At 34.6% G+C, this 12,603-nt stretch overlaps 1 protein-coding gene across 3 annotated transcripts in view; it reads left to right on the top strand.

Annotated features, from left to right (window-relative positions):
* Positions 1-15: 15 nt before the first annotated feature.
* slkb (STE20-like kinase b) overlaps positions 16-12,603 on the top strand; it is a 44,689-nt gene continuing 32,101 nt past the window's right edge. For 2 of the 3 annotated variants that reach the window (XR_012402031.1, NM_001328385.1), the window contains exons 1-3: positions 1,858-2,661; positions 6,661-6,825; positions 11,700-11,748. Coding sequence is in view for 2 of the 3 variants with exons in the window: in NM_001328385.1 (NP_001315314.1) it covers positions 2,512-2,661; positions 6,661-6,825; positions 11,700-11,748 (364 nt within the window). In the remaining variant the exon portion in view is untranslated. Of the gene's footprint in view, positions 143-1,857; positions 2,662-6,660; positions 6,826-11,699; positions 11,749-12,603 lie in introns of those variants that run through there. The other variant, XM_073947119.1, reaches the window with a different exon arrangement.

Here is a 12,603-nt window from a genome sequence, read left to right as displayed (position 1 = left end):
GTCAGTCAAAGGATCAGAGTAACGACAACCAATCAGAAACCGGTATCTGCCTCCGTTTGCGTCCGTTGCCTTGACTACAAGTTGTAGTCACATTCAGTCATTTAAAGTTTAACGTTTAGATGGAGCAGTGAGGTGAAGCAAGGTAAACAAATAAATAAATGTAGAATTATTAATAAAAACAGAATAAAAATAAAAACGGATTAAAATAAAGTGGCTTTCAAGCAATCAAAAACTTATAGCTGGTATTCAAAACCATACACAATTAGTATTCCGTAAATCAGAATGTGTCCAAAAGTATAAACCTAAGTGTATTAACGTTATATCAAATTTAAAATTCGATTATACAATAATGTAATAATAATTTAGCTTAATTTTATCATAATTGTATTCTTTATTTCTGTAAGAAATACAGAATATCATACACGTCAGTGGAAGGGCATAATAATTGAAGGTTTGTTCCGCTGTGGTGACCCCTGATGAATAAGGGACTAAGCGGAAGAAAAATGAATGAATAAATAATGAATTCAACATCAATTAACAACCCCGGAGCTTGCAAAAGCTGTCTTTGTCTAATGGTCAAATCTGTCTAATTGTTTATATCAGCTGTTGTTAAAGAAGTCAACAACACCACTAATGGAAAATGATTGAAAAGTATTTATTTATTTATTTATTTATTTATTTATTTATCTATTTATTTATTTATTTATTTATTTTATTATTCGCCTTGTAATTCCAAACCTTTTTATTTTAAAAGTTTCTATCAATATTTGGCCTCTTCTACAAAGCCCAATTACAGATTTCAGAGGATTTCTATGTTGTACATTTAGCACCATGGTCACTTTCTTTTGGGAAAGAGACGTGTTCATTTTTAAAAAGACTTTAAAGCCCATTTATTAACAAAAACTGTCAAAAATTCTGATAGAACCTTTTAAATGCAACAATATGGCGATATGATAGATCATTACTGACCATAGATATCTAAAATAAAGCTTTATATTACAGTGTTTCTCAATTGCTTTTCTCAATTCTTCATTTCTCATTTATAAAACAATAAGTTAAGGGGCGATGCATTGACACAGTGGGTAACCTCAAAGCAAAAAGGTCGCTGGTTCGAGCTTTAGCTCGGTCAGTTGGCATTTCTGTGTGGAGTTTGCATGTTCTGCCCATGTTGGCATGGGTTTCCTCCAGGTGCTCTGGTTTCTCCCACAATTCCAAAGACATGCTCTATAGGTGAATTGAGTAAGCTAAATTGGCTACAGTGTATGTGCGTAAATGAGAGTGTATGGGTGTTTCCCAGTGATGAGTTGCAGCTGAAAGGGATAAAACATATGCTGGATAAGTTGGTGGTTCATTCTGCTGTGGTGACCCTAGATTAATAAAGGGACTAAGTTGAAAAGAACATGAATGAATGTAATACATTTTTCAGACATGTACTAAAGTTCTGAAGTTCCAGCAAACAGTTGTACAATTTGATCTCATAGTTTAGAGCAGTGGTTCTCAAACTGTAGTAGTGGTACGCAGGCTTCCTTCTAGTGGTATAGTGGTATAATATGCCATATATGACATATAGCCTATATTTCTGATTCTGAGGTAATCTGCCATGTTTTTTTTTTAACTGTGCAGAGGTGTAGCTGCTTTACTGGGCCTACTACGCTATTGTATTCAATACTGTTCATTTTTTATGGTACTTGGAGAGACAATTTTTTTAGGTGGTGCTGATGTGGCAAAGCAATTGAGAAAGTCTGTATATTATGTAGTTTTATCATGTCTATGGTGTTGACATCCACGACGGCAGGTGACAGCAAAGCGCAGGCGCGAACCCCAGCGAAGAATCACCGCCGCTCCTCGTGAACGCGCACAGCGACAACAAATCCGCTATTAGAGGAGGACGCGCGCATAGTTTCTCCAAACAAAAACTATTGTGCGTTTAATACGTTTGGAGCAGTTTCGCTTTTTAAATCCATGACCGGAGGATGTACAACGTACGACTGTGATTGTACCGGGGATTCAAACATTTTACGAGCCTCAAACGAGACTTTATACAAATAGGAAGAGGAAAAACTAGGTGTTTTTACGGACCAGATTCATGAAACTCCGAAGGACAACAACACCAACCTCATGACTTATCCTGAAAGAGCCATACGCCGGATTTATTCCCTACAAGAATAAACTGCACACCGTAGATTAATTCATTTTAATGCTTTATTTTATTTTTAAATTATAGACCACATGTCTATGAGCCAATAGCAGCCAGAACCTTTTTCTTTGTTTGAGCATTTGTGCATATTATTGAACACTATATAATTAGTAGTGTAACATATCAAGTTCACAGATTTTAACGTCCAATAACGAACATGTGAACACTCAAGACTGTTTCCTGATTAGACAAGAGGCTGAATAGTTTGATTAGCCATGAAGATGCAATAAGAGCTGCGTTGCTTTACGCGCATTTAAACATCCACTGAAAGAAAATCTCTTGCTAACCATCCAGAAAAAAAGTCGTATCTGGCGATGTCCTTCTTTAATTTCCGAAAGATCTTTAAACTGGGGATAGAGAAGAAGAAGAAACAATATGATCACGTGCACAGGGACACAAACCCAGAGGAAATATGGGAGATTGTTGGAGAACTGGGGGATGGAGCCTTTGGGAAGGTGTTCAAGGTAAAACAAAATGTTTATTTTTTCCACAAATTAAGAGGTAGTACTTTCCAATGCAGTTATAACAGAGTTGTAATATTTTATTTTTCTGCTTCTCAGTCAATTTGACCGAGATTCTATCCATCCATCCTGTTGTATTAGTCTATCTGTGTATTTATTTGTCTGTCTACCTAAAATTTTCCCTGCCTGTCTATTTGTCTTTCATTCTACCTTTTTGTCTGTCTGTGTATTGACATTTCTCTGTCAGTTGTTCTAACACGATATCTTTATCTCTCTTTATCTATCTGCCTGTTGGTCTTTTATTAATCATTCTATCGCTGTTTCATTAACATTATTTGTCTGTCTATTGTCTGATATTCTTCCTATTTGTCTATTTGTAGGTTGAACATAAATTCTCTCTGTCCTTCTGATCTAAAATTAAATCGATCTATCTGTCTGTCTATCACGCATCCATCAATTTCATCTGACTATCATTATTTCATTTGTCCATCCATTCATCCAACCAAGCAACTAGCAAACTGTCTTACTATTGTTTACTAGGCTTGGGCCAGTATATGATTCTGATAGTATGATAACCTTGGATAAAAATATCACGGTTTCACAGTATTGTGATTACTGCTCTAAAATGTGTTATTTTTAAATGTCTGGTTAAAAAAAAAAAATAATAATAAAAATTACCCTTTTGAACACCATGTATTTTAATTTGGGGAAACATTTAAAGTATTTTGGAGCAGTAAACATGTCAGGCTAAATAATTCAAAGGAATCATTGACTTGTGCTGTCTTTATTAGTTTCAAAAACAAAGATTTCTTTACAATTTAAAATGGCATCTTTAAATATGTTTTCTGCTGGAGGTACTGTTGTCCTAAAAAATGGTAAATATACCATAGAAACGGTATAACGAAAAATGTTGGCAGATTTAAAACCTTAATTTTTTCAAACCGCTGTATACCTTGAAAACAGTTATCGTCCCATGCCTACAGTTCACAAAGACAATTTATAATTGATTAATATAATTTAGTTTATTAATTAATATAGTAACGTTTTCTGAATTCTTAAAGATTTATCCTTGACATCATCATCATCATCATCATCATCATCATCATGCGCATGGTTGACACTGACATGACCTCATCTCACCCTTCGGTTTCCAGTCTGCTTGATTGTTTTCTGGTCTTGTTCCAGTGAAAGCTTTCTTTGCCATGAGGCTTATTGTCGCTTAGGGTGATTTGCAGATTTAAGGACACAACCTCTATGCCAGGAGTGTTCCTGGAAGGCCCCTGTTCTGCAGAGATTAGCCTTAACCACCAATTACACACCAGAACCAGCTAACCAACGTCTTCCTACTCAGTATGGCCCAATTCCAAATGACACACTTCATTTAGATTTATGCTTGTGAACATGAAGGTGTGTTCAATTGACCCCTTTGTGGGACCCACCCCCAAAAATGTACACTTCTGGCTATTTATTCAGTAATTTTCCTTCGGCTTAGTCCCTTTATTCATCAGGGGTCGCCACAGCGGAATGAACCATCAACTATTCCTGCATATGTTTTACACATTGGATGCCCTTCCAACCCAGTACTGGAAAACACCCATACACTCCAATATTTACACACATACACTACAGCCAATTTAGCTTATTTAATTCATCTATAGCATGTGTGTTTGGACTGTGGGGGAAACCGGAGCACTCGGAAGAAACCTACGCAAAAACACGGGAAGAACATGCAAACTCCACACAGAAATGCCAACTGTTCTCTCGAACCTGCGACCTTCTTGCTGCAAGGCGACAGTCCTAACCACTGAGGCACTGTGCCACCCCCTATAGAGGTCAAAGAGGCATTAGGTCACAAAAGACAAGGGTTGCATCTGAAATTGCATACTTCCCTACTACTGTATGTAGTATGTGAGTCGAGTCGTATGTTTGAATCCATTGTATTCCATGTAATAAGTACCTGGATGACCTACTACTTCCAGTGAGATTCTGTAGCACACATTCAATGGACAGGGCTTGAATTGTGTCCGAACACTCTGGATACGGCACCTCTGAAATCTTGTCCTCATTTGTAAGTCGCTTTGGATAAAAGCGTCTGCTAAATGACTAAATATAAATATAAATATAAACGACTAAATATAAATATATAAATATAAATATATATAAATGATTAAACCCCCAGCTCTTCAATTTCGTCCTTCGTCTGCGCCATCCAACCTACCTGTCCCCTGCAGAATGATCTTATTTTGAATGTTGAAATTTTATAGTTGTATTACAACTATTATTATTGTTGTATTACAATATACTATTATTGTTTTTTTTATTTCTAAACAATTAAATTTTCTCAATTAAATCTATACATTCTCAAAGTTTGAATTTTTAAAGTGTAATTCCTAAAATTAAAAGCAGGTAAATTACTAATCAGATCAGTAGAATGCACCCGAGTCACAGAAATCTTTACATTTAGTCGTTTAGCAGATGCTGTTATTCACAGGCATTAAGCAACTCACCAAAAAAAGGTGATATTCACACAATGAAACAAATTCATGATTCTTTTTATTATTCCGAATCATCCTGTAGTAAACCGGCGGACTTTGACCTGGTTAATTTTTCACTACTGTATCACTTTAGCCTCTAAATACTGTAGATTACCTCCCGTTTACAAAAGCTGTGTGCTGGGTGGTATTGTTCAGTGACCTTCATTCCTCTGCACTCCAGAAAGATTCATTAGTATGAATGACACTGAATGGGATTTCTGTTGAACGCTGGAGTCTAATTAATGATTTTTACCTCTAACGAGCCTGCTTTGTAGGTTGCTGAAAGAGATTATGTGTTGAATCATAAAGTTTGCGTGTGTGTAAAGTCTGTATGTCACGCCTTAAGCATAATGTCTGATCTACACAGGTAGTTTAACATCAGGAGTACAATAAAAGATAACCTAATAAACAAGGTGATTGCATTGTCTATAAATATGTTGATAGGTAGTACTATAAATAGACTTTCAGTTTTATCAGTAAGAAAATATTTTTCAAAGTGTATGCCAACCAATTTTTTTTTTCATAAGACACTTGAAGGGACAGTTCATCTAATGGCTCATTTCCACTGGTACAGTACTGTACGATATGGGTCGGTACGGGTCATCTTTATCAGGCTTTCAAGATTTATTTATTAAATTTCTTTTCATGAGAAAATGAATTTGCTCGAAATAACGCAAAAACAACCAATTTTCACTTTTTAGTGAAATATGTGTGTCTTAGAAGTGATTTTAGCAGGGTGGGACATGTATAAGACTGTCAACATCTCAAAAATATGTTTTTGTGTTTCCTGACCCTTTAATTAACTCGCCTTCAGGCCATGGAAGACCATTTTTTTATTCAGTAAAACATTAAAGTCAGTCTGATGAGCCAGAAGCTGCTGATATATTTTATTAAAGGAGGCGGGGCTTTCTTTTCGTGCATCATTTCCTTATCGCAAACTAACGGTAAGAGGGGCTAAAAATAGTGTGGAAATTAAAACATTGTCCATTTTGTTTACACAGTCTGTAAAGTTCGCCTGAACCGGAAACTACAACCAACATTTATTAGTTTTGTGATGCAGATTCTAGAAAAATGTAATATTAAATGAGAAAACAGTGGGCGGGGCTTGTTTTTTTTACTGCAAGCTGATTGGATGTAGTGAAGTAGACATTTAATTCAGAAAGATTGAGAAGGGGGTTTGGCACAGTTATTACAGCAGTTATTACAGACTCTTCCTCTTCAACATTTGTATTTGTTGTCAAAACTGAAAGCTGGAGGGGCGTGGTTAAGTATGTTAGCCACACCCAATACCTCAAAATCACATAATCAGATCATTTAACTGAAAACAAACAGAAAGTTTGTTTTCTTACTATAACATACGTGACACTTATTATTATGTCTGCTATTTGTTACTATATAACTAATATAAAGTTTGTGAGATATAAGTGAACTTTCTGAATTTATGGACTTGAACCTTTATTTTTTTCAGGCACAGAACAAGCAGACTGGTATTTTTGCGGCTGCAAAGGTGATCGACACTAAAACTGAAGATGAGCTGGAGGACTACATGGTGGAGATCGACATCTTGGCATCATGTGATCATCACAACATCGTCAAGCTGCTCGACGCTTTTTACTTTGAGAGCAAACTGTGGGTGAGTTAGTGTTGGTTTTGTTTTTTTTATGGTGGTATTATACTGGTAGTATGGTAGTATTATATACAAAAATATGGTTATATTGTTTAATAATGTAAAATAAGAGATGGTTCACCAAAAAATATAAATGTTATGAGTAACCGATGCCAAAAGTTTTCATTTATTCATTCATAATTTATTCACTTCCTTCATATTAGTTTCTTATTTATCAGGAGTTGCCACAGCAGAATGAACCGCCAACTACTCTGGTCAATATTTTACGCAGCGGATGCCCTTCCAGTCGCAACCCAGTAGTGGGAAGCACCTATACACTCTCACATTCACACACACTTGTACACTATGGCCAATTTAGTTCATTCAATTCACCTATAGCGCAAGTCTTTGGACTGTAGGGGAAACCAGAGCACCCAGAGGAAACCCCTACCAACGTGGGGAGAACATGCAAACACAGAAATGCCAAATGACCCAGCTGGGACTCGAACCAGCGACCTTATTGCTGTGAGGCGACAGTGCTAACCACTGAGCTACCGTGCTGCCGCCAAATTTTCTATTTGGGTTAATTGTCAGTTTTTTATTACTCATTGTTACATCGTTGCTTTATACTGCATGGTCATTCTTGTTGTGGACAGGAAAATAGATGGAAAAGGCATTGGAGTTGTTTTCTTGTTGACTTGAATCATTTCCTTCCTGCTCAGCAGAAGTTTTGCACATGGTTGATGTGGCCCTAGAAAGCTTTCTGGTCACTTCAGTCCAATATCATTCCAGTACGTGGACAATTGAATCTGGTGTGTTATTTTTAACCTTGGTTCAGATCCAAACAGGACATGAAATATTTTATGTTACATATATAACAATATAAATGTATATGAATTTATTTAAAAAAAAAAAGAAAAATAACTTTATTTGTCACCAAATTATATTTATTAATTTATTTATTTGGGTCATGATTTTATTTATTTATTAGTATTTTATTATTGTTATTTTTTTATTTAATTTTTTTTCCTTCCCATATGATGTTTAACAGAACAAGGAATTTTTCACAGTATTTCCTAAAATATTTTTTCTTCTGGAGAAAGTCATATTTGTTTTATTTCAGCTAGGATAAAAGCGGTTTGTATTTTTTTTAAAAACATATTAAGGTCAATATTAATAGCCCCCTTAAGCAGTATTTTTTTAGATTGTGTACAGAGCAAACCATCATTATACAATAACTTGCCTAATTACCCTAACTTATATGTTAATGTATTTAAAGACATTTGTAAAATTACACAATCTGTCACCATTCATTTTCTTTTCGGCTTAGTCCCTTTATTAAACCGGGGTCGCCACAGCGGAATGAACCGCCAACTTATCCAGCACGTTTTTGAGCAGTGGATGCCCTTCCAGCCGCAACCCATCTCTGGGAATACAATTTGTCAAGATTTAAGATTTTATTTTATTTTTAGTAAAAATTATTATTATTTTTTTATTTAGTTTAGTTTTACTTTATTTTGGGGGGTTATTTTCAATGGTGATACTCACCACTATGAAACTATGTATTAAGTTAAATGTATTTTTACCATATCACCATAAACGCTGTAATAATTTTTATGATTTTTTTTTAAGCAGAGGTATAAATTTTTACGTGCATCATGATTTGTTTTGGTTACCACTCAGAACATAGTTTTTCTCCAAATGAAAGGCAATTTATTAATAGTTTTTATTCCGTTTATGGTTTAATGCAGAATATATTATTTTATATTCAAATGACTCTATGCAGTCAGTAACAAATAATAGAGCAAAATCTTTTGTGCAGTGCTAATAACTATTACATATAATAAGCAACTATTATTTATTATTAATTACTAGCTCAGTCTGATTTGGCAGTAAATTTGACTTTGCGCCGTTTGTGAGGTCATACCCACTATTTTTTTCTCACGGTGAGATCAGACCATTTGTATTTTACCTGAGTTTATTTTGTCATCTGCATTATTGTGTATTAAACAATATGTTCTGGAAGAGGTGTGCGTGCTTTACTCTGATCCTGTCGGACACCAGGAAATAGACTGACATCAGCCTCTCCCATTTCCTTATGCAGAAAGACGACGGCTTTGATTTGGCTGGGATTCAGGGAATGTTCGAACACAATTATTCATCAGCCATTCACAGCCTTTACAGGATAAATAACACACACCTTTAATAATCCCATTCAGTCACCTGAGTAAAGTGGTTTCCTTATAATGACGAAAATTACATAACATCAATTTTTTTGAAGATTATTTTGATTATGTTTTGCAGCTTGAAGTGACGTTTTTAGGTGTTTACAAACTTTATATGTGCAGTGTATAACGATTAAAGGGATAGTTCAACCAAAAATACAAATTTTGATTTCATTTATCCTTCATTTGTTCATTTGTTTTGAAGAATGTTGGGGGAAAATAGGCAGTGATTTTCATAGCATTTATAGCTTTTTCCCCCAACATTATGCGGAATATATTGTTTTGTGTTCAACAGAAGAAAGAAATTCATAAATGATGAGGAAATGCAAGTTATTTTAAGTGAACTTTCCCTTTAATGGTGCATTCTGATATCTATTCCAGACTGGAGATGAATGCAAATGGAAATACATTTTCAGAATTGGAAAGGAAGTCTCGTCTTGTGTGTTGAGTTTGGTCATTGTAGTTTTTGGACTGAATGACTTGCACTGTGTGGGCTATTGTGTTCTCATAGCCGCCAGACAAAACCAACGTCTCACCCACAGTGAAACAACACTCGCAGGCATGAATGACTGACTGTTCTGCGTCTGTTTTTATGCAATAGATTAGGAGCCGATAGTTTCTTGCACTTTTATTAGACAAGTTTAAATATTTATTAGAAAGAGAACGTTTTGGGTGATTCCAATAACACTTTCCACACTACCTGACAAAAGTCTTGTTGCCTATCCAAGTTTAGGAACAGCAAATAATATCTTGACTTCTAGTTGATCATTTGGTATCGGAAGTGGCTTAGATGAAGGGCAAAAGCATCTAGATCAGTGTTTCTCAACTGGTGGGTCGCGGGAACATTTCCAGTGGGTCGTGGAGTGAACAACAAAAGATTAATTTAACTTAATTTGCTTATACTGGATTTTTATTTTGAAATGCACACGCAACAATTCTACCGTTTGAAATGTGAAATTTCATTTAATTATAGCAACAAATATGTTGAAGTGCAAGCATGACCCCGAATATGTTAAGTATGGATTTACATATATTGACGACAAAAAAAGACTTAAAGCCTCAGTGTATCATAGTGAGGTGCTCTAATAAGAGAGCATGAAACTTTCTAACTTAAAACAACATTTAGAAACCAGAAAATTCCTAAATTTCCTAAAAATTTGGGTCGCGGCTTGATGACCATGTAAAAATGTGGGTCCCATGGCCAAACCAGTTAAGAACCCCTGATCTAGATTATGCTTATTCGACCAAAATAAAATATGATCATGCCTTGATTCTTAATTATTTAATTAGGACACTAAAACAGAAATAATGTCCAGAATAGAATATAAAGTCATGCTGTAGTGGAGATAGAATGAATATTGTGTATGACTCCCATGAGTTTGGAGGACTGCATCCATGCATCTCTGCAATGACTCAAATCACTGATTAATAAAGTCATCTGGAATGGCAAAGAAAGCATTCTTGCAGGACTCCCAGAGTTCATCAAGATACTTAGGATTCATCTTTAATGCCCCCTCCTTCATCTTACCCCAGACATGCTCAATAATGTTCATGCCTGGTGACTGAGCTGGCCAATCCTTCAGAACCTTGGCCGTCTTTGCTTTTAGGAACTTTGATGTGGAGGCTGAAGTATTAGAAGATGCGCTATCCAGCTGAAGAATTTGCCCTCCCTTGTGATTTTAATGTAATGGGCAGCACAAATGTCTTGAAACCTCAGGCTGTTGATGTTGCCATCCACTCTGCAGATCTTTCACATGCCCACATACTAAATTTAACCCCAAACCACGAGTTTTTTTCACCAAACTTGACTGATTTCAGTGAGAATCTTGGGTTCATGCTGGTTCCAATAGATCTTCTGCAGTATTTGTGATGATTGGGAGTTCAACACATGATTCATCTGAAAGATTTTCCTTCTGCCACTTTTCCAAATGATCAACTAGAAGTCAAGTTATTATTTGTTGGGGATTTCTTAGCTTAAAAACTTTCATACAAACAGGCCCAGATAAAACCAATTTAACCTGATACTGGAAAAACAGCTGTTGTTCAGTACTGACTATAGGTGAGCAGTCTCTACTGATACCTGTCAGCTCCCGATGACCATCTCTAACCATAACCCCACATCCGCTCACTGTTCATGGAAACTCTAATCCTATTAGGGCAGAAAGGACTCAAGTCTGGCACTGTGCTAATGAAAGCCTTCCTCGTGCTCATACAGGCCTCTCAGTCATCCTCTTATGTCATTCAACACTACATTGAGGAACAAGAAAAGGCTTCGAGACTCAGCAGCTTCATTGACCAATCGTGACCCTGCATTGCAGTGCTATTGACCAATCACAGCCCTGCAAAGTGAATTGTTTGGGAAAGCTAATATTAAGTGGGACGTTATGTACTTGTCTTACCTGGTTTGGAACTAGTAATTATAGATTTATCCAATAATTTGCATCCAAACGGAGATGAATGAGTGTTCTAGATTGAGTTGAATTAACAGTGGCTTTATGAACAACTACAGCTGTACAGTATGTGTGTGTGTTCATGACAATAGGATAAACAGATTTTGTCTACAAAAGCACAAAGTGGACATTGTGCCCCGGCTGAATATTGAGAAATAAAGACGGTCAGTGTTGTGCATGGGAAGTCTGGTTGATGGGTTAAATGTTTTTATGTTTCGGTTTGCAGATCCTGATCGAGTTCTGTGCCGGCGGGGCCGTCGATGCCGTCATGCTTGGTGAGTTCAGATAAAAGTTTGACATGCAAGGCTGAACCAAGAAAAGGTCACAGCTCCTTTCCATTACTTAAACAAAAACACATTTCATTTTTTCAGGCCAAGATGAAGTTTAACAGAATCATTCAGTCAAAGTAACCAGTTTGTTGCAAAAATTTACATATATAAGTTATATATTGATTTATTCCATCTCTTATAAACATTTTGCACTGGAAAAAGTTAAATGCAATTACATTGATTTGAATATAATATATATATTTTTTATAATTATATATTAATGAATTTTTGTAAATTTTAATTTAATTATTAATTATCTAATTTGATAAAAAATTAATTTAATATATTTTAGTTTTGTTCAGTTTATTTTAGTTTAGTTTAATTTCATTTTAGTTTTTTAGTTTACATTTATTTTTAAAATTTTTATTTCAGCTAGTTTAATTAAATAAAATTTTAGTTTAATTTAATTTAATTTAGTTTAATTTAATTCTTTAAAATTTAATCTTTATTTCATTTAATTTTATTTCCTTTAATTCTTTAATTTTATTTTAATTTTATTTAATTTTAGTTTAGTTTAATTTAATTTTAATTTCATTTTAGTTTTGTTTATTTAGGTTTAATTTAATTAAATTTTTATTTTATTCAATTTATTTTTATAACATTTAAGTTTAATTTAATTTAATTTAGTTATTTCATTTTTTAATTTTATTTTAGTTAAATTTTAATTTAATAACATTTTAGTTTAGTTTAATTTTAGTTTAGTTTATTTTCATTTTATTTTAATTTAGTTTAGTTTAATTTAATAGAATTGTATTTTAGTTAAGCTTTTTTAGTTTCATTTAATTTAAACTAAAAAATAAA

The sequence above is a fragment of the Danio rerio genome, chromosome 1 (genome assembly GCF_049306965.1).
Source record: "Danio rerio strain Tuebingen ecotype United States chromosome 1, GRCz12tu, whole genome shotgun sequence".
Classification (NCBI taxonomy): domain Eukaryota; kingdom Metazoa; phylum Chordata; class Actinopteri; order Cypriniformes; family Danionidae; genus Danio; species Danio rerio.
This window is presented reverse-complemented; position numbering and strand designations above follow the sequence as displayed.